This window comes from Rattus rattus, chromosome 11, assembly GCF_011064425.1.
Source record: "Rattus rattus isolate New Zealand chromosome 11, Rrattus_CSIRO_v1, whole genome shotgun sequence".
Classification (NCBI taxonomy): Eukaryota; Metazoa; Chordata; class Mammalia; order Rodentia; family Muridae; genus Rattus; species Rattus rattus.
In genome coordinates, this window is record NC_046164.1 from 52,975,502 (window position 1) to 52,996,922 (window position 21,421).

The 21,421-nt window shown below is 47.9% G+C and overlaps 1 protein-coding gene across 1 annotated transcript in view; it reads left to right on the forward strand.

Annotated features, from left to right (window-relative positions):
• Positions 1–21,421, forward strand: part of Sel1l3 (SEL1L family member 3) — a 106,457-nt gene that overhangs the window by 51,544 nt on the left and 33,492 nt on the right. Inside the window, exons 10-14 of the mRNA XM_032915812.1 lie at positions 5,328–5,539; positions 6,810–6,989; positions 15,321–15,440; positions 16,572–16,712; positions 21,045–21,107. Of these exons, the coding sequence (XP_032771703.1) occupies positions 5,328–5,539; positions 6,810–6,989; positions 15,321–15,440; positions 16,572–16,712; positions 21,045–21,107 (716 nt within the window). The remainder of the gene's footprint in view (positions 1–5,327; positions 5,540–6,809; positions 6,990–15,320; positions 15,441–16,571; positions 16,713–21,044; positions 21,108–21,421) is intronic.

Sequence of the window (21,421 nt, forward strand, 5' to 3'; positions counted from 1 at the left end):
CCCTTGGGCCAGTCTTCAGCAGTACCCCAAAATAAAAATCACAAGGGAAGAAATCACATCTGTCATGAACATGTTCAGACATTTTTTCCCTGTTATTTGCTCCTAAGCCACACAGAGTAACACCTATTTCCAGAGCATTCCCATTGTGTTAGAGGGAAGGGGAAGGAGACACAGCGTGGATAGAACTGGTGTCCCGGTGCTGAAAGGCACAGTGCTGTACTTGAGCACTACATCAGCCCGCTCTTGAAGCTCCTTGGAGCCATCAGGACCTAGGATCGGAATGCAAATGAGAAGCTCGATGAGTGTTTTTTAAGTCCGTAAAGTTGATGAAGAGGGCTCCTCATGACAGTGGCGTGATAGTTCCTCTTTATTCTGCTCTCTTCTTGCAAACTTCTACTCTGGATGCATGTTGCCATTCAGAAGCCTGACACTCAAAATGACTTTCCTATTGATGTCTCCGTCCCTCTCACAAGGAGCAAGGCTGCCTCTCTCCTTCTGAATCCTCAATCAGAATCCAGCTCCAGCTCGTGGGCCTTAAGTGGGTGGTTATCGTCTTCCATTTGCCTCTTTGAACAATCAGCACACAGCGTCTGATGGGAAGGAAGAGTAAAATAAGCCATCGCGTGCTTAAGCGATGGCGGCTACGGCTTTAATTCCTTAGTGTCTGGGACAGAGAGGAAAAGGAAGTGGAGAAATGGGAATCTCCCACTCTGCTTGTTTGTTTCTTCATTATACCATTAATCTCCTCAAACAAGACATGTTTTCAGTTACAGATCGGCTAGGAAAAAAAATGCATATGCTAAACCAGATGGATGAAATTAACAGTTTCATTAAGCTGGCTTTAATATCACCAAAGACACCACGGTGTTGATTTTTTAGACAATAGTTATAATCTAAACTTTAACTATTGTGCGAAATGAGTAATTTTACCTTAACTTTATTATTTTTATTAAATTCACCAGTGCAGAAAATTGTTTAGAATCTTGGGCAGAGAAAATACCAGTTGGTGATATTTTTCTGGGAGGGAGTGAAGAATTTTAATATAAGGGAGAAGTGAGCACGCTCTTTTGGTCTGCAGGGTTTTTTGAGCCCGGAGTCGAGACTGGAGAATTCCATGTTTGTTCCAATTTTCCCAGCAGTCTCAGCTACCTGGGTGCTCCTGATGATTTCTGGGGCTCTGCACCAGGGGTCAGAGGGGCAGGTGTTTCATTTAGAGTTTCATTTCTTCTGGAGTCCTCCCCTCCTCGAAGCCTACAGAGCTGCATCCCTGTGGCTCAGGCAAAACCCATCATCTTAGTTAGGGATTTGGCAGGGAGGTGAGGCCAAGATGAATCGTTAACGATAATTCGGATGCCACTTTGCCGGGAATGTGCACACAGGGGCATCTGAAACGAGCACGTTTAAAACTAAATACGTAAGTAAGGAGCAGTAGGATCTCTCTGTACTATTGTGTTCGCCACTGAATCCATGGAGAACATTCTTATGAGGGGAATGGTCCCATAGAGTGAAGTGCTTCCCTCAGCGAACAAAGAGAAAACCCAACAAAATAAGATTACCAGAGTCCTGGTGGAAAGGGGCGTTATTATGTAGATATAACCCATCAGGAAGACAGAAGTGTCCAGGGCTGACTACCCTGTATCGCTGTAGCAAAGTCACACAAAGCAACCCAAGAGTCTAAAAATAGAGAACTTAGTTCAGCCGTAAATGCAATGCGGTTGGCCCTCCGTTCCTGTGGATTCAGCATTAGTGCACCACGGACCATGGATCGGGCCATTTAGAGTATCAGGCTGGGGGTAGAGCTGTGATCTCCAATGCTTGATGTGTGTGAGGGTCCTCAGTCAATACCCAGCACTGGAAAAACAAAACCTACAATAATCAGTAATGAATATGTTACAGACATGTTTTTCTCGTTATTAATCCTTACAATTCAGGGTAACATCCTCTTCCTTAGCATTCCCAATGTATTAGACACAAGGAATCTAGAGAGGGTTTACGTCCAAGGGTGCGAACAGCCGATTAACAATGTCATAGGACGTTGTCATCCACAACATTCATGCTCTAGAACCATGCAATGGAGTTGAGAAAAAACAATAATCGCAAATATCTCAGAATGTTTCAAGTAAGTTTAGATTTTCTGTTAGGCTGAGCTCACACTGCTCTTGGCCACAAGCTGCAGGTGGGACATACTTCACACAGTGTGCAGGAGGACGAGTATGCACAGGGAGATGTATGCTGGAGTATACACAGGAACACATACACTGGAACATACTCTGCCATGTTTAACATGCCACTTGGATGACCGAGAGTGGAGGGAACTGGAGGGGACCCTGGAAGTGGTGTCCCAATTACTACCGTCTGTTTGTTTATTTATGTATCTATTTATTATATTGGGAGGATATGTACATGTGTGTGCCAGTGTGTGTGAAGGTCTGAGCCCATCATTGGTGTCTTTCCTCAATCATGTCCCACCTTTATTTGTTTTTAGACAGGTCTCTCATTGAACCTAAGGCTTCTGGATTAGCCTATGCTAGCTGGCCAGTGAGCTCCAGGGATTCATCTGTCTCACTTGCCCTAAGGCTGTGCTAGGGGCACATATCACAGTGTGTAGCTTGTGTGTGTGTGCGCGTGTGTGTGTGTGTGCTGAGGATCTGAATTCAGGACCACATGCTTACACAGTACACATTGCCAACTGAGCTATCCCCCTCCTCCTCCCCCCCTCCTCCTTCCCCCCTCCTCCTCCCCCCTCCTCCCCCCCTCCTCCCCCCTCCTCCTCCTCCTTCCCCTCCTCCTCCCCTCCCCTCCTCCTCCCTCCCCCCTCCTCCCTCCCCCTCCTCCTCCCCTCCTCCTCCCCTCCTCCTCCTCCTCCTCCTCCTCCTCCTCCTCCTCCGAGTTACGGAACATTAAACAGAGCGGACTTGTGACAGCCATAGAGAGATGTTAATAATACATAATTAATTTAAAAGAGAAAGTTGAGCCAGTGAGATGGCCTAGTCGGGTAAAGGGGCTATCACAGAGCCTGAAGACCTGAGTTTGCTCCCTGGGATCCAGATAGGGGAAGGAACGAACTGACCTATGCCCCTCCACATATATACACACAAACACATAAGCAAATCTTAATAAAAACTTAAAACATATAAAAATGAAGTCAGAATCTACAGTGGCATACCATGCCACGGGGGAAAAGAAATGTATATGTGTAAATAAATGTACACATGAATTATTGTGCGTACAAAGGACAGTCTCCACACAGAGGGAGCAAGGCTTTTATCTCCACTGAGCACAGAGTGGAGGAGCAGAGACTTCTGTTTTATTTAATACCATGTGCATTGTTTGATTTGCCTTACACAAACAAACAGTTATGTTTCTTACATAACAAATAGTTATGTCTTCGGAGAGTAAAGCAAACAAATATGCAAACAGAGAGGATATGGAAAAGGCACACTGCTCTTCAGGCAGTGAGATGACTTTCAGTTACCGTGGGTCTGGGCTTTGGGATCTGAAGAGCCCATGCAGAGTCTGTCTGCCTTTCAGGGGTCTCTGGGTCCAGATCATAGCTGCCTTTCTGAGGCTCACAGGCTCCAGAAGCAACTTGTAAAAGAGTGTATCAGCTTCCATGATTCCAGGCCTGGATCTTTCTGCCGTGTGTGTGTGTGTGTGTGTGTGTGTGTGCGCGCGCGCGTGTGCGTGCACCTCCATGTGCCGATGTACATGTGCCATGTGTGTCTACTGGGCACCTCTAATATTGTTGCTCAGAAGTCACGGCATGTCCCTTGTTTGTTGAGACAGGCCCTCTCATTGGCCTGAGGGTCACCAGTTCCACTTGGCTGGCTGGCTTGCAAGCTTTGGACAGCTCCTAGCTCTGCCTATGCAGTTTCAAGTAAATGTCTCTATACCTGGCTCTCTGTGATCGTTAGGGGTCAAACTCAGGTACTCATGCCTTCTTGGGTAAGTACTTTACCAGCTAAGCCATCTCCCCAGCCCTTCTGTCCCTGTTTCTAAAGTGAATCACTGCAAGGGAATTACTCGTCAGCAAACTTAATCCAAACTTCTCATTCTCCGCAAAAAACTTCTCAGCTCATTCCTTACTGCTGTGCTAAGAAACTGGTGGTTTATCCATTGGCCCCCTGGACACTTTTTTAAAAAATATCTTTCGTAATAGGATGAAGAAAATAAAAATGTTGGAAGTACCAGTTTCTAGGCACGTAACACTTTAGTCCTAGTTGACATCTAACTTAACATTCAAGCTGATACTGTTTGTGCTTCAGTCCTGTGTCTCCTGTGAATAACATCTTTCCATCCTGTATGGTCTTTTGTCACATGTCGCCTACAATAGTGCCTTGTCTGTCCTAGAGGCATTTCTTGGCTGCATTAATAAATAAAAGAGATGGGTCGCAAAGACAAATTTTAGAGAATCCTAACAGTCACATCATGGTGCCGTCACACTTGGTCTCTCGGCGTGGACACTGATCAGCATATAGATCTATGAGAGGTTTCGGAAAAGAAAGCACCAAGCGTATTTAGGTAGACATGACAAGTCCCCATCCATGCTGGGAGGCCTGGTGAACATAGCTGCTTGCCTGTCCCCAAGGGGCTGAGTGTGAACTCTGCCTTATGTGACCTGCCACCAGGGGTCAAAGGTTGGCCAGCCCTTTGCCAGCCTTCGTAACTGTAGACAAGTTGTTCTGCCTCTTCAGGCCTTCCTTAATCCCCTGTGGTGAAGGAGGAGGCTAATAATAGTATCCACCATCTAAGCCTGTGCAGGTCCAATAGCCTCATTTGCGTAGGATGCCCGACCCCAGTGTGGCGGCTTGTAAGCCTTCCATAGGAGTTGACTCATTCTTTTCATTATAGCGAGAGACCCACAAGCAAAACTGGAATCGAAAGATGGTGAGGAAGCATCTCAAAATAAAACGCTCCTGCTCAAATTTTGGGAGCGGCACCAAGGAACTATTTCGGGGATAAAACACATTCTTCTTCCGAGTCTGAGAAGAAGAGTCTCTCTGGAAGTTTCAGCAGCCCTGATTGGGCGGTGAATTACACTGAGTGAATTACTCTCTTGAGGCATCTTCTCCGCTATGTGAAGCACAGCCTTTTCCCCGGGATACTAGGCTGTCATTTAGTGCCAGCGGAAAAGCTTTTCACACAGTGACACCACAGCTTCCCCCAAAGGGTTTAATTTACTTCCCCAGAGGGTGGTATATTTCAAGGTACTACAGGACCCACCTTGTCAATAACAAAGGTTTTTAATTGGCTGTCCTTCCTTCTTCTCCAGCCACATCAGCCCCGTGGTAATTAATTCTGTGTGCTGCGAATTGTGTTATTTACAGCGCCACGGAACCAAAATGACTCCGTATTAGAAATCGGTGCGAGGATATTTGAGAAGGCTGTAAAGAGACTCTCTGGCGTTGATGGCCTTCACCGAATTAGCTCTGCCGTCCCCCTTCTGATGTATTCCAGCTGCTGTGGATACCATAAAGCATCCTACTACCTCACCGTCTTCTATGAAACTGGATTAAATGGACCTCGGGATCAGCTGCAGGTGGGGTATTTCATGCGCACTGGAGCACCTGTCACCTGGGTTATGTGTGCTGAGAGATGCCCCTGCTAGCACCGATGTGTTGCAGCTCCTCGGAGTCCCCTAAAAATCTCTACACCCAGGGAAAAAATGTCCTTGGGCTGTGGAACTACACAATAACCTGTTTTCAGGGAGGAAAAGGAAAAACACTTCTCCATTTCTGCACATGGCTTTCACGTTTTGGTCAACCATCCAAGGGACAGTTTGAGCAGAGCAGGCTGGAATCCTGTCCATCAAAATCACGAACCTCTTCCCTGATGAATGAAAGGTCCTCAGGTCGAAGCCCTCACCCCGGCTTACTTTTTAGCTAATAAAAGTCTTTGGACCTCGTTGTCACCACATCTATCCTTCTACTATCAAAATAAATGCTGCAGTAGACAGTTTTACTTTGGGTCTTGAATCCAAATTGATTATGCAACGTGCCTAACATTTAGAGTCACATTTCCCTAAGTGTATTAGTCAGGGTTCTCCAGAGGGGGAAAACAGAACGAGTGAGATTTTATATATATAGGAAGAGAGTTATTCTGAAGAATCAGCTCATGCAATTATGGAGTCTGAGATGTTCTCCGCTCTGCCATCTGCAAGTGGGAGGCCAGGAGAGCTGCTGCTGGGGGTGGGGGTTCTAGTCAAAGCCAGAAGGGCCTGCTGACCAGGGAGCTGGTAGTGTGAATTCTACCTCTTCTTAGACGGGAAAAGATCAGAGTCCCAGAGCGGGCAGGCAGGCAGGCAGGCAGGCAGGCAGGCAGGCAGGCAGGCAGGCAGGCAGGCAGGCAGGCAGGAAAGCCAAAAGGGATGAGTTCCTCCTTCCTCTGCCTTTGGTTCTTTTCAGGCTCTCAATGGGATGCTGCTCCCCCACCCTGAGGAGGACCATCTGCTTTACTCAGATGCCCATTTCCAAGCTTCATTGGAAACAGCCTACCAGACTCCCTGAGAAATGACTCTGGGCCCCTGCCAGCATAGTCACGTTGACAGATAACACTATCACCAGAAAACACTATGTTCTCCAATCACTTTTAATTTCCGATCTCTGCGTATGATTCTAGTCTCTCTGTGTGTTTTGTTTTTGTTTTTGTTTTGTTTTGTTTTAAGGTACATTAACCTTATAACCCAACCTAGGATGGCTGGGATTATAGAGATGGAGCAAGGCAAATGACCTTTAGGCTTTAGGGGGTTTTATAACCTTATCTCTACAGTCTTGTGAACACTTTATCGATTATTGGTTTCTTCCTAACAGGGCATGCTATACAGTCTGGTTGGAGGCCAAGGCAGTGAGAGGCTGTCATCAATGAATCTCGGGTACAAGCACTACCAGGGTGTTGACAGCTACCCCCTGGACTGGGAACTGTCATATGCCTACTACAGCAACATTGCTACAAAGACACCCCTTGACCAGCACACACTGCAGGGAGACCAGGTACGCTGGAGATGCTTACGGCCTGGTTACCAGGGCCTTCTGAGCCATGTGCTAGCGTCTGCACCTGCATCTGGTTTATGCGTTGGCTCTCTGAGGATGTGCATTGTCGGATGAAGAGAAAAGCGTTAGTGCCTTATCTTCCGTTCCCATTTCCTACATCTGTGCAGGGTTGAAGGCCGACTGCCGGCAAGAGCCTACATCTGTGAGCTGTCCATGAGTGGGCAAAGTGCTATGTGAAGGTAGAGGTGGGTTCCTGGGGCAGATTTTGAGCTTGAAAAAAGAAAACATACCAGAAACATAAGCATTTTGGTCCATATGAGATGCTGGGGTCTGGAGGGGTCAGGAGGGAAGGAATTGAATTGAGAGGAGGCATTAACCTCCCAGCACCTCTATTTGTACAAGCACAGTCCAAGCACTCACAGAAGCCAGCCTGTGTCCATCCCTGTTCCCAGTGCTGGGGTCTGAGAAAGGGCTCCTTCTTGTGGATCTGCTACTCACTGCTCCCAGGGGGCTGATGCTTAAAGACATCACCATGGCATAGGAGGCTGTAGATGAGGGGCCCTAGCGGCAGCCTCTGCTTCTTAAAGGCTTCCCAATCTTGCTGACTCACTGGACAAAGACATCAGTGGCTCACATCTGCCAAAAAGACATAATGTGTTAGATTAGAGTCACTGATGTTGTTTCCGGGAGGAGAATAAAAGGCTGCCAGTGAAGGTGTCGACACAGGAATAGCAGCAAAGCCTCCTGGATGGTACAGGCCTAGGCCTGGGAGAGGGGACAGTGGGCTAGTTGGTTTCAGGGACACAGAGTGGCTGGTGAGTATTTCAAGCTTTGACTATGGTGGAGGTTTTTGGGTTTTTTTTTTGTTGTTGTTGTTTGTTTTTGTTTTGTTTGTTTGTTTGTTTGTTTTGCACCTGCTGATCTCCGCCAGAGAAACGTGGAAACAAATGGGGATCTGAGTCTGCGTGGCCACAGACAGTATAAAGCTCTGTGGCAGGTTTTGTCTGTGATCTATGCCATGAACTTCGCCTTTCCCTGCCTGCTGGGCAGGCCTGCTTGAGGGACAGAGCTGGCCAAGTCTCAGTTGTTGAATCTCAAGCTTAGTGACTAACTGGAAACCAAAACTGCCCTGGGATTGAGTCAGAAGCCCACAGTGCAGAAAAATGCTGTTTGATACTTGGAAATGGATGGTTTCTGAAAGAAAAAAAAAAGTCCATCACCAGTGGCCGCTCTACTGTTGTGGAATAAGTCACTCGGAGAGACGAGCCCTTCGGTGAATGTTAAACGTCACAGCGTGGGCCTAAGGATGTAGCTCAGCCAGTAGGTCGCTGTCCTAGCATGGACACAGTTCAGTCCGCAGCACCGCATGAAACCAGGTGTAATCAGAACCAGAGGAGACAGGAGGATCAGGAGTTCACGGTCATTCTTGGGTACAAGCAAATTAATCCCAGCTTGGGATTTGTGAGACTCTGTTGCAAGGAGCAGGGAGGAAGGAGGAGGAGGAAGTGCAGAGAAGAAAGAGGAAGAGGAGGAAGAGAAGGAGAAGGAGGAGGGAGAGGAGGAGGGAGAGGAGGAGGAAGGGGAAGAGGAGGGGGAGGAGAAGGAAAAAAGACGGAAGTCATAAAAAGAAGTCTGTCTCTAGAGAGATTTTCTAACTCCCTTAGATGATATCAGTTTTTTTCAAACAACCCTGCACACACTGAAGCTGACTATTCTTTGGGTGTACACAAATAATTTGCAAACTTTGACCTCCGCCTCACAGCAATTAACCAATATCTTTTTGTCAAAAACCATTGCCCTGCAAAACCACATTTTTACAAAATCAGGTTGTAAGGCAAGAGGCTGCCTTTACCTTTCTACAAAGCCCAAGCGTGTTCACCACATCCTGCGTGTATAGATCCCACGTTTAAGAGTTCGGGTTCCGTATCAATTAGCAGCAGGAAGCGGTGCTTTGCTGACAAGCTCCTTTTCTTTTGAAGATTTGGCATGTGAAATGTTATGATTATGAACGAAAATGTTTAATTGGTCAGAACCGGAGGAGATGAACAGAAAAGATGTGCCTCGCAGCTGAAAGGCCGTGTGATTAGGCACTGTGGGTAGGAATTATACACTTAGAGCTGTGTCATCGCTCATTTTCTTAAGAATTCATAATTAATGGCTTCTTGAAGATTGAGGCAGGTGTCACACGTTCATTTAAATGTCCTTTTGTTGAGGTATCTATTAATTCACCAGCGTAATGTAGCAAACGAGGAGCTCTCGAAAGCCAGACCCCTAATTAACAAACGAAGGGTCTGTCAATAAAGCCTCTCCACGCTCCTAGCATCTCCGCTTCTGTGGTCCACATGGCTTCATCTTCATCAGGATTCTCACTCTGCTCCCTACTTGTCACTGATCCAGACTTCGCTCCAGGTAAAACTGGAAGGGCTTCTTTTTTCTGTGGCTTAAATCCCAAATAAGTTCTTTTTCTTCAGCCCAGTTCTTATCTTAGATCTCTCTCTCTCTCTCTCTCCCTCCTCCTCCTCCCTCCTTCCCTCTCCCTCCTCCATCTCCCTCCTCCTCTCCTCCATCTCCCCTCCTCCCCCCCCCTTTTCCTCCCCTCTTCCCTCCCCCCCACCTTCCCCTCTGTCTCTCCCTCCTCCCCTTCCCTCCCTCACCCCTCCCTCCCCCTCTCTCTTCTTCCCTCCCTCTCCCCCTCCCTTCCCATTTCCCCCCACACTTTCTCTCTCTGAGGCTTCTGGGAGGATGGAGTCCTATGGCCACCGCTGTCTGCATATTCACAGTACTCATCCTTCTCTCTACCTCACAACCTTCTTACTCTTCCTTTGCGTCACAAAGGAAGCTTGCCGTCCTCCATCCTCGTTCTCTTTCTCTTCCTTTCCTGCTGATACCTCCCCAGAGGACACCAAAGGTCACACTAAGAAATGGGATGGCCTCGACCCCTCAGCCCTTCTAACAACCACCCCAGTTTCTCTCTTTCCTCCCACCACTGCCTCATGTCCTCCCTCATCTATCCCCTGGGCTGCTGTGACACATCTTAGGGGCAGGATTGTGTTCCTCCTAATTCAAATGTTCATGTCCCGACCCCCCAGTATCCCTGATTATGATCACACATAGACAAAAAAGTAATATATGTGTGTGTGCTGCTGTTTATTTTCTTCCCGAGAGGCCACCCTCTCAGATGCAACCGCGCGGAGACTGGACACATTCCAAATGAGCAAGGTGTCTGCCCTCAGGATGCGTTGATTTCTCCTCTTTTCACTGCTCCCTAAGAAACACAGCATAACAGCCATCTGTATGTTGCTTGCACTATACTAAGCCTTGTAAGTAATCTAGCAGTGATTAGGAACATGGAGGAAGGGTTGGGGCTGTGGGACTGAGGTCAAGTACATTTAAGGCACACTTGAAGCTCTGGGTTTACATTTACCATATCACTTTAGATAAATAAGAATCAAGGATTCATTGCTTGTAGGGGTCCTGGAACTAATCCCTGTGGGATACTGAGGTGTGTGTGTGTGTGTGTGTGTGTGTGTGTGTGTGTGTGTTCATTTGTGAACAATGCACAAATGTATATGTGATATGGTATGTGTGCATTTATGTGTGCACAAATGCATGAGTGTGCATGTACACATATGTGTGTGCATGCCTATATGTGCATGTGGTGTGTGTGCATGCTTCTGCACATTAGAAACTCATCATTATAATGTGTAGTTAGGGTTAAGACCCCATAGTACCCAATCTACTGGAGAGCGTGTAAGGCAAATTTTTGGTGAGTCAGTTCTTTATTTAGGTAGACACATAATTGGATGTATTTATTACGTATGGTGCAGTATTTCAGCACATACAATGTAATGGTGACAGCGGGGGAAATTGGCATAGTGTCATCTCAGAGACCTATCATTGATAATGTTTAAAATTCCCTCTACTACTTCTTTTTAAATATTGACAGCCATTGTTCCCCTATTGTATGACAGAACATTAGATCCTCATTCCCTCTATAGCAAGTTAACAATGGGAGCGGGGGTTGTTTCTGACTCCTACCTACTTGCAGGGCCCTTTTCCTCTTACTGGGTTGCTTCGTCCAGCCTTGAAGTGATGGTATGTGACTGGACTTATTATAGCTTGTTATGCTGGGGTTGGCTGATGTCCCTGGAGTCCTGCTCTTTTTCTGAGGAGGGGGAAGGCTTGGGGGGGGGAAAGTGCAGTCAGGATGGAATGTATGAGACAAGCATGCAAGTCATTTCTTTCTGGCACTTTCCCCCTCTACCCATCCTACCTCTTGGCTCCCCAGCCTTGGCCACAGCACACTGTTCATAGTCCTGGCTCTGTCCAGCCTTTGCCTGGCTTTCTCTCTCCTCCCCTACAATTTCCTCTGGAACCTTCCTCCTGTACCTTATGATCAGCCACAGCATCCTCTATGGCCTTGTTGGAGCTTCCCACACAGCGCCCGGTCACGTCCCTGCCATGGCTCAGTCATGCCTGTAGAGAACATGTGTACTAAAGTTCCCCTTATAATGTGTCGTTAGGGTTTAGAGTCCTTCAACAGACAGCCAGGGCGAGGACCTTGGCAGGCTCTAGCTGTGAGCATCCATGGAATCTTACTTCCTTTCTCTCTACCCGTGTAGTCAGTACTTTTCCCTCCTTCACTTTAAAACAAAAATGTTAAGTTTCACCTAAGAACCACCCCCCCTTTTACACAGGGAGCCAGCAGTACAACTGGCTAGAGCTGGCAACGGTTAGCAGGTGTGCGCGTTGGCTGGGACCCTGGCCCTGCCTCTTGCCAGCTTCTCCTTGGCTCTCTGGGGTTGCCTGGGCAGCAGCCCACAAGTCCTCAGAAGGCTGCATTTCCAGAGAATATGGAGCTGCTGAGGCTGTCCAGCTGCTGCTCAGCCAGCTGTCCCATCCCGAGGTCTGTCTCTCCCCTTCAGTCCGGTTCCTCTCTTGTCCTGGTCTTCTTTTCTATCTTCCCCATTTCCCAGCACCATCTTCCTTCCCTCTTTCCTTCCTGCTCTTCCTATCCCTGATTCATTTTCTCGTCTCCCTCTTCTGCCTCTCTCTCTCTCTCTCTCTCTCTCTCTCTCTCTCTCTCTCTCTCTCTCTCTCTCTCTCTCTCTCTCTCTCCTCTCTCTCCCCTCTGGGCCCTCCCCTCTCTGCCTTTCCTGAAACCAGTGACAACAGCCTTTAACAGGAACAGTACCCTTGGCAGCCTGCAGTCTGGGCAGAGGGAAGGAGGTGAAGTTTCTCCTGGACAATGTGGCGCCTTCCTCTGATGCTTGGTCCAGGGGTCTGAGGCTGGCAGTTTCCAGACACTGGTCCTCCTGGGACTTGGCACCAGGCTCTAACCATGTGATGTAAGGCATGAACTTTAGGGCTGCTCATTCCGCTGACACTGATTTATGAAAAAAGCAGCTAAAGAGAATTCCGGAAACCTTGGCTTTTCTCAGAACTGTCCGGTATGGCGTCCCTGGCTCTGCATACCTTCCTCACTCCAACCACGGCTTCTTCTCTCTATCCTACCCCTCCCCTGGCCACAGTATGCAATTTGAATGGGTGATCAACATGGAGCTGCCCCTCTTACGGCCATTCTGACCCTAGGTGGTTTTACAGGCCTTCTTTCACAAAAGGTGCAGCACCTGATGTGGTTCTGGCTGCCACCTTAGGGCTCCCAGAATCTGGAGAGGCAGCCCTTCCCTGTCTGGGTGCAGCACACAGTGTGGCTGGTCAGATTTGACTGGCTCACTCCAAGTCTGTCTACACTAGGGGTGATGCCCTGGGCCATTCTTGCTCCCCATTTCTCTCTCCTCCATGGGCACCATGACTGTCTGCCTCTCACACAGTTGTTAGAGCACGCAGTGGTCCATCCGTGTGCCGAACGGGGCTCAGTATGGGATATAAGCTCACAAAAACCTTCTCTGGCCTTTATTCATCCTCTCCAAATTGTATTCCTTCTTTTTTCTTTTTCATAGTGAAACTCATTATGTAGGATGACCTTGAACTTCTGATCCTATGGCTCCTACCTCACCAGGGCAGGGATTATAGATATGCATAAACTATATATAGATTGTAGATATGTATAGATTACATATAGGTCTGTAAACCTGTAAGGTCAGTATATTATTTCCATCTTATTGAAGAGGTAGCTCAGAGAAGCTAGTCACTTACAGTCGCCCAACACATGAGTAGCAGATCCTAGATTTCAGCCTAGATCTTCCTTTGTACAGCACAAAATAATGGGTCACATCTTGAGTGTTTTGGAGGTGGGAGGTACTATACTAAGCCACTTTTCCTGGTTGCAGAAAAGCAGGACCATCTAAATAAAGTAACTGGCCCAAAGCTCACATTTAGTTAGTGGTGAGTCAGAACTGAAGTCCCCTGTGTCACACAGGAAAGGACATGGCCCTGATAGCTTTCTCTTGCTTCAAAGCTCAACGGTAGCCTTCACAGCAGTGATGGAGTCAGGAGCAAATCTGTTCTTTTCTTATAGCCATGCATGCAGAGACAGGGACTTAGCCAAGACCTAGCTGACAGTGCCCGCAGAGAGTCCATGTGTACGGGACGGCAGGGAACATTCAAGCAGTCCCATACACTCCTTTTCAGGTGCACTGTCCTACAAGGGAGACTAAGGGCCTGACATGAATGTGAGCCAGCCTGGACTTGACTCCTAAAGCTATGATCTGGGAAGTTTAGTTAACTTCTGTGGTCTTTGTCATCCGCATGTGTGCAATGGGAGCATGGATCGTGATAGTCTCCTCAGATTACCCGGTGTGGGTGTCCACTGGGGTAAGGAGTGGGATAGTGCCTGGTTTACCACTCATGAGGGTCACGGGCAGCTCCTCAGTGCCACAGTCACAGAGACCCACGAGTCGAAGCTCCCAGGGAGAACTGCTTCTGTGTCTACTTTCTTTCACCTCTAAGGATAGGAAGGAAATAGAAAACAAACAAACAAAACAAAGAATTCTTTACCAAGGCAGGGCAAGCTTCTGCCCAACCCAGACTCCTGACTGAAAACAAAAGTGTTCTTGGAGCCCCAGCTGAGGTCTCACCTGCCCTGCCACGCCACGTGGAGCTCATCACTTGGTCACACTTGCTCTCTCCCAGCTGAGATTGAGGATCTCTGTGGAGTCCTGACTAGCCTGGCTGTCGGGGCGGAACGATGTGAGCTGTGTTCATGTTTTCACTTCAGGAGCCTCCATTTATTACTTTGTCTGTAAGCTGGGCGTGTGTGGAGAGGAGGGGTGAGTCACACTTGGGTGTGGGGACTAAGTGAAGGTGTGTTAAACACTCTGCCGCCATACTTGACTTCAGTAAAGGGAGGAGGCCATCTTTATTGTTTCCGGGTTGTACTTGGCAGGATAAATTGCACTGGGTCCTGAGCCTTACAGGACTCCTCGGTCCCAGTCCTTTAATGATCCCAAAAGGGACCCTGGGACCCACACAGTCCCAGACAGGAGGCAGCTGAGAGACATTCTAAGGGATGGAGCTACAGACCAGACCAGAACCTGCAACTGAATAATTTTCTCAATGAACAAAGGCAGTCAGAAGGGAAATCAGACTTGGTTCCTCCTTCGCTAAGTAGGGCTTCTCTCTGGACAGCTCACACCTGACTGTATTGTGGCAGAGCTGGGGTCGCTTGCTCCAGGGCCCCCTTGTGGCATAAGAGCAGCCCACAGAACAATGGGGGCTGGTTTCTAACACACAGCCAGAATGTACACACTGGGATAGATCTTATTTTCTTCAAAGAAGTCAGCTATCTGGCGGGCTGTGTCCCAAATTCCAATTCCCTGTGAACTCTCCCCTAGGTTCGTCATTGAGAGCATACAGAACATCCCCATCTCAAATTCTTAAGAATTTAACATACTTGATTTTTTTTTCAAGGTACATTCCTAAATTGGGGGGATATAACAGAACTGTGAAATAAACGTTTATTATGTCAGATAATGAAGCTTCAGGAAAGATTCAGGCCATAGTTAGAAAATATCAATTTACCCTTTTTGGTGCTGTTGGGAATAGGAGCTGGCTCCGAGAATCATGACACCAGGCAGACTTTTGAGCAAGCTTGAATAACGAAGTGGGAGTGGAAAAAAAATCCTGACTTCCCCAAACAAATACTTTGATCGGAACAGACGTCAATGCAGACATGCAAGATGTGGTGCATTCGTTTAAAAATAAATTCATTCCTGTGACAGTGTAGTCACGCCTAAGATCTAAGTTATTCATATGGGTTTCGCTTGAACAATTGCTGGCCTGAAGATGTTATGTCCGTGGATGCTCCTGGCATTTGGGTGTTTACCGCCTCTCTTTCCCTCCTCCCCTTTTGATTCTCTTTCTTTTTAGGCATATGTTGAAACTATTAGACTCAAAGATGACGAAATACTCAAGGTCCAAACCAAAGAAGACGGCGATGTCTTTATGTGGCTGAAGCACGAAGCCACCCGCGGCAACGCGGCAGCACAGGTGCGCATAAGCCCATGTTGGAGCGTCTGTCAGTGGCTTACAGCAGTACTGCTGTATCTTCCGTTTGCAAGCATGGAGCTCTTGCCTCCTTACAGCCAGATGGATGAGGCTTCCCCATGTACTTAATTCTTTATTCTCAGCCTAACACATGTTAAATGTTATTATTAGCATATATTAATTGTTATGTGATATGGGTTCATTATATTTTCACACACGTGCATAACGTATTTCAATTTCATTTACCCCTCGCACTATTCCCTCTCCTCTTCCCAACTAGTTCCCTTCTACTTCAGTGAGAGAGGGGATGGAGAGGGAAAAAAGAGGGGGGAGGAGGGGAAAGGAACAAACCCCACTGAGTTCCATTAGAGTTGTTTACAGGAGCATGCGCACACTGGAGACAGTGTCTCCCTAGTGCTCATCGGCTGTTAGCCCCGCCCCCTTCCATGGTAGCTCTCCCTGCCCCCTTCTATGGTAGATCTCTCTGCCCCCTTCCATGGTAGATCTCTTAATAGATGTCACGTGCAGGTAATCACACCTGCTGTGGCTTCAAGAGTGACAGGTGCAGTGGGAGGACTGGAGCACAGCTCAGTCCTCCAGAGCCCGGGCTCAGTTCCCAGCACCCACGTGGTGGCTCACAACTGCCTGTAACTCAACTCCAGAGGACCTGGTGCCCTCCTCTGGTCACCAGGGGCTCCTGCATGCATGTGGTGCACCCAAACTTTCTTGGGTACACACACACCCATAAAAATAGTAAATAAACTTTTTAAAAGTGTACAGTGGCCTGGTGATATGGCTCAGTAGATAAGGTTATTTGTCACCAAGCTTGATGCCTAGGTTATCTGAATTTGATCTCTGAGACTCAACTGGTAGTAAGAACCAACTCCTGGAAGTCTCTCCATGCACACGCGCACACACACACGCACACGAGTGTAACAGCCATGCCGTGCCTAGAACGCTGCCCCCCACTTCTAAAACATTCCCTGAGCCTTCGGAGGTTGATACAGATGTCCTATTTGTGGCCGGTCACTCAGCCCAGAACATTTTACGCTAGGCTTCTTCTCCCATTCCCTCAAGTGTCGTGCAAAACATTACCCAGGAAACTCACTGTTCTAAGTTGCTTTTGTCTTTAAGCAACGATTGGCTCAGATGCTCTTCTGGGGACAGCAAGGGGTGGCCAAGAACCCTGAGGCTGCTATCGAGTGGTATGCTAAGGGGGCCCTGGAGACTGAGGATCCGGCGCTGATATACGACTATGCCATTGTGTTATTCAAGGTAAGAATCGCTTAATTTGAACTAAAATTGTTCGATTCTCATAATAGACATCCTGAGACATTTCCTGTGGGCGTGCAGGCAAACAGAGCGTCTGAGAACAAGTGGCTGACACCAGTGATGGAGAGGGGCGCCACTGAAAAGGAGAGTCGGAAGCTCTTCCCTGGGCGCATCTTTAATTGACAATCTTACGCTTGACACCTGGCTTCTCTATACTCCTGTGACATTCTGAAGGTGACACCCATATCTCATGGTTTGGTACATGGCCCGCCAGCCCCACGGTGCTGCCCGTTTGTCACTGGTTCAACAGAGCATGTTTAGGCCAGATCTCAGCAGTCCCCGTGACGGGGAATAAATGAAGCTGGTTCCAGGCTAAGGAGGAAGGTCAGGGAAGAGCTCAGGAGACAGAGGACAGGTATTAGAATCTGACCTCTGCGGCCATGTGGACGCCTCTGAAAGGCTTATGTATTCTGGGGTAATGCTTGGACTAAATGAAACAGTATTACCAGCTGGCTTTAAGAACTGTAACATGAGTATGTCTTCCACAAGAAAGTCATTGTTCCCACTGATGAATGGAGGACCCTGTGTAACACAAACTACAACAGTGAATTCTCATGGCCTGGGAGATGCTATAGGTCATGTTAGTGTCTTATACGGATATAAAGCATCAGAAGCACCCAGCTGGTCCATTTTGAACCTGGAACAGGGATTCAGGCAGGCTGGCTTTAAAGCCTGTGGTCTGCAGGTCCAAATGCACGTGTATAAAATCAGCAATCCCAGAAAAGTCTCCCATCCGAGTATGAAGCGGACCTGACCCTACTTAGCTTCTGAGGTCAGGCTTGAACAGGTGCACTCAGGGTGGTACGGCTGCAGACCCAAGCTTGGAAATGGAGGTGCTTTGGCTTTGGTAAGGAAATCCTTGGACCTTACTTACGCCCATGCCCAAATGAACGTCATCAAATAACCACGTGTCACCTGTGCGCCTGGCCGGGCCTGCCTCCAGATCTACAGCTGTGGTCACTCGCTCACTGACAACCACGATGTTGCTACAGCTCTATCCTCTGCGTCCTAATTGGAGCCTGAAAGCCTATCGGTTGTTATGGTTTCCAAATTGAGGCCTAGACCTTCTCTTTCCAGGCGCCAAATCAACAGAAATTATTTGAATCTTCTCCATATGCCAGTGTGTTTATCTAATACATATCCATTCTGTGCTGGCCACACGCCAACCTGTGTGCTCGGTGCTCAGTGGAGGGACATATGGAAGCGTGAGTCACATCCCTGGCCTCAGAGGCCTCATACACTGGAGGAGAAGACAGGGCAGGAGTGGGCTAGGGCAGAGACACCTGTCCACCGGAGTTGGGGCTGGACACCGGGCAAAGTCCAGAGAAGGAGGTGTGGGTCAGGCATCGTTTCTGCCCACCAGGATCTGGCAGTGTAGAATGGGATACATTCTGTGTGTGTGCGTCTGTGACTGCGGATGCTTCCTCTCCTCTCCTTTCCCAGACTGCAACGCTGTCTTTGTTTTCCCAGTGCTGTTGAATTCTAGCTAAGCTCTCTCTGGGTCGTAAGCAGGAAGCCTTCCTCTCAGGGAAGACTGGAGCCTGAAGCAGGGAGCTCTTTTTAATGTAGTGCACACAGAAGGACCTCCCAAGGACATGGGCATTCTGGGCGAAAAGGTGACGATGTGCATTGGCTGGGCAGGGCACCCAAGGTACCACGTGCAAAGATGGTGCCTGAACGAGGGTTATGGCGGCCACACGCATCTCATCTGGCATTCCCTGACAGTGCAGCCTTGACTTTGACTCCCTGTTGTCTTCTGTCACTGTATTCAAAGGCTGCTCGCCAAGCACCCACTCTGCTGGTGTATGGCATTACTGGTGTATGGTGTATGGCATTGGTCTCCCGTAAGAACTTTCGGTGCTGCTCAGACTAGCATATGGTGCTGCAGTCTTTGTGCAAGAAGTTGTGCAATTAAGCTGACTAGAATACTGGATTAGCTAGCAAGGATACCGGAAACATTTCCACCCTGGGAACGGGAATATCTGGGTTCAGGGATGTGCTGCAGTTCTGTGAGCCTTTGTATAAGTCAACTACTCTGGGCCTGGTTAATTCCTTCAGAATAACTTGGATAGATGAGCCTGGGTTACATTAGTCTGCAGTTTCTTATTCCTCTTGGGGTCCAAAGTTATCACGTTCCCAATCTAATTCCAAGTGCCCTTCTGTGTTGTCCTTCCTCTTCCTCACTAATCAAATGGTGTAATGGCATTGTCTTAGTTAAGGTTTCTGTAGCATCATGACTAAAAGCAAGGTGGGGAGGAAAGGTTTGTTTGACTTACACTTCCACATTGCTGTTCATCATCAGAGAAAGCCAGGACAGGAACTCAGTCAGGTCAGGAGCCTGCAGGCAGGAGCAGATACAAAAGCCATGGAGGAGTGACCTCACTGACTCGTTCCTCATGGCTTGCTCAGCCAGCTTCTTAAAGAACTCAGGACCACCAGCCCAAGGATGGCACCGCCCACAACAGGCTGGGCCCTCCCCTGTTGATCACTAATTAAGAAAAAGCCGGATCTCATGGAGGCACGTTTGTGTGTGTGTTTGTTTGTTTTTTGTTTTGGGGGGAGTGAGTCAAGACAGGGTTTCCTTGTGTAGTCCTGACTGTCCCAGAACCTGCTCTGTAGAAAAGACTGACCTCAAACTCAGAGATCCACCCTCGGCCTCCCGAGTGCTGGGATTAGAGATGTGTGCCAGCACCACCAGGCCAGAGGCGTTTTCTCAGTTGCGGTTCCTTCCTCTTAGGTGACTTTAGCTCGTGTCAAGTTGGCATAAACTAGCCAGTGCAGGCATACTCGTGGAAAATATTCTCATCCTTCCGTTTGCTTTGGTTTCATTAAATGAGTAAGTTAGAGTCCAGTAGACACTTGGATAAAATTCAACCTTTATTGGATTTCCACTTTTATCGGAGATCCTGTAAACTGTAGGGCTAAGCACACATGGTGTCTTTCCCATTACCATGCAGGAAGTTAGGAGTCATTTTACTTTCTCAGAGTAGAACCAAACTGCATACTAGAAAGTATAGTATGGTGGTCAGAGGCTCAGTCTGCTTGCGTGGGTTCGAATCTTGCCTCCCATCTTGGCATACCATACAGTTCTGGGAGTCTGAGGTGTATGGGAATGTCAGTGACTCCCCTGTGGGGCTGGGTGTGGTGATGTGGGTGCTGGCCCATGATCACACTGTATGTTGCTCACCACCTCCAGTTCTTATAGAGCCAACTAAACAGAGCAGATATCCCTATTCCTGCAAAGAAAGTCCTCTGCACGGTCACATCATGCGACCCCATTAGTCTTATCTAAGTTGAGGAGGATCCGCTGGGGCATTGGGAGAGTGGAAGGGGTCCATGATTATGGATAAATCTGGAGCAACAGAGATTTTCAGTTGTCTCCCCTCAGGGACCCTTTCCTTCTCCACGCACCGACCCACCATTTCCCTCACACAGTCCTCTAGATGCCCGAGCTAGGTGCTTTTTGCAACAAGAACTCCAAAGCCTGTTTCTATACATAGAGGATGAGCCACCTTTTCTGGAAATCTCACATTTGCTAGAAGGAAATTTGTCAGCTTCTGCCTCAGACGCAGGCAACTGATTTCCCAGGATCCTAGCTCCTTTTCAGCACACTCTCAAACTGAGTCAGAAACCCCAGTGTCACCCCTGGGGAACCTGAGCCAAGAACCATTGACTGATAAACCAATAACGTGTTTTACCTGGGTGTCAGATTAGATAACCCCAGAGGAAAGCACCCAGGGTTGGCCAAATCCATCCAACCTGCTTCACAGCTTCTCCCCCAGCATATGTGAGTGATCGGGACACAGTTCTTGCCACAATCAATGGAGGTGATTGATGGCTGATGAAGCAGAAAGTTGGGGCTCGTTGCTGTTCCATAAACATGAGCAAGATGATGGAGATGATGATGATGGTGATGATGATGATGATGGTGATGGTGGTGGTGGAGATGGTGGAGATGATGATGATGATGATGATGATGATGATGGAGATGATGATGGTGGTGATGATAATGATGATGATGATGGTGGTGATGATGGTGGTGGTGGTGGTGGTGGTGGTGGTGGTGGTGATGATGATTATAACAATGGTATCTTGAAATACTGTGGAGCCTAGAACCACTTAAGATTGTGGAGTTTTTGTTTTGTTTTGGTTTTTTTTTTAAGGTTCAGGGTTTATATGTAAGCGTTTTATATTGAATGCTGAAGTTTCTGTGTGATGCTTGTGAGGATTCGGGGTTTATTTTTCTCATAATCATTGCTGTTTATCAATGTTTAGGGTCAAGGAGTTAAAAAGAACAGACGGCTCGCCTTAGAGCTCATGAAGAAAGCTGCTTCCAAGGTAACCCAATGCATATTGTCAGGAGGAAACAGCTCCTCGCACACCCACGCTCTCAGAAAGCTGTGCAAGCAAATGGCCAGTTTTCTTCCACAGAGCTGAGGTGGAAGCGAGATGGGGAGGGGTCCCCCAGCCCAGCGACTAGTCATTTCTAAGTTATAACACACACTTACTCTTGCTACAATGAGGACAGCACCATTCAAAGCCTGAATGTGCCTTGCCACCAATAGAACCCCGGCTGACTTTGTTTGAAGGCTAAAATTATAATCGCGAGCTGCCCTGGTAACCAGCAGTGCGACTCCTTGGCATTGAATGAG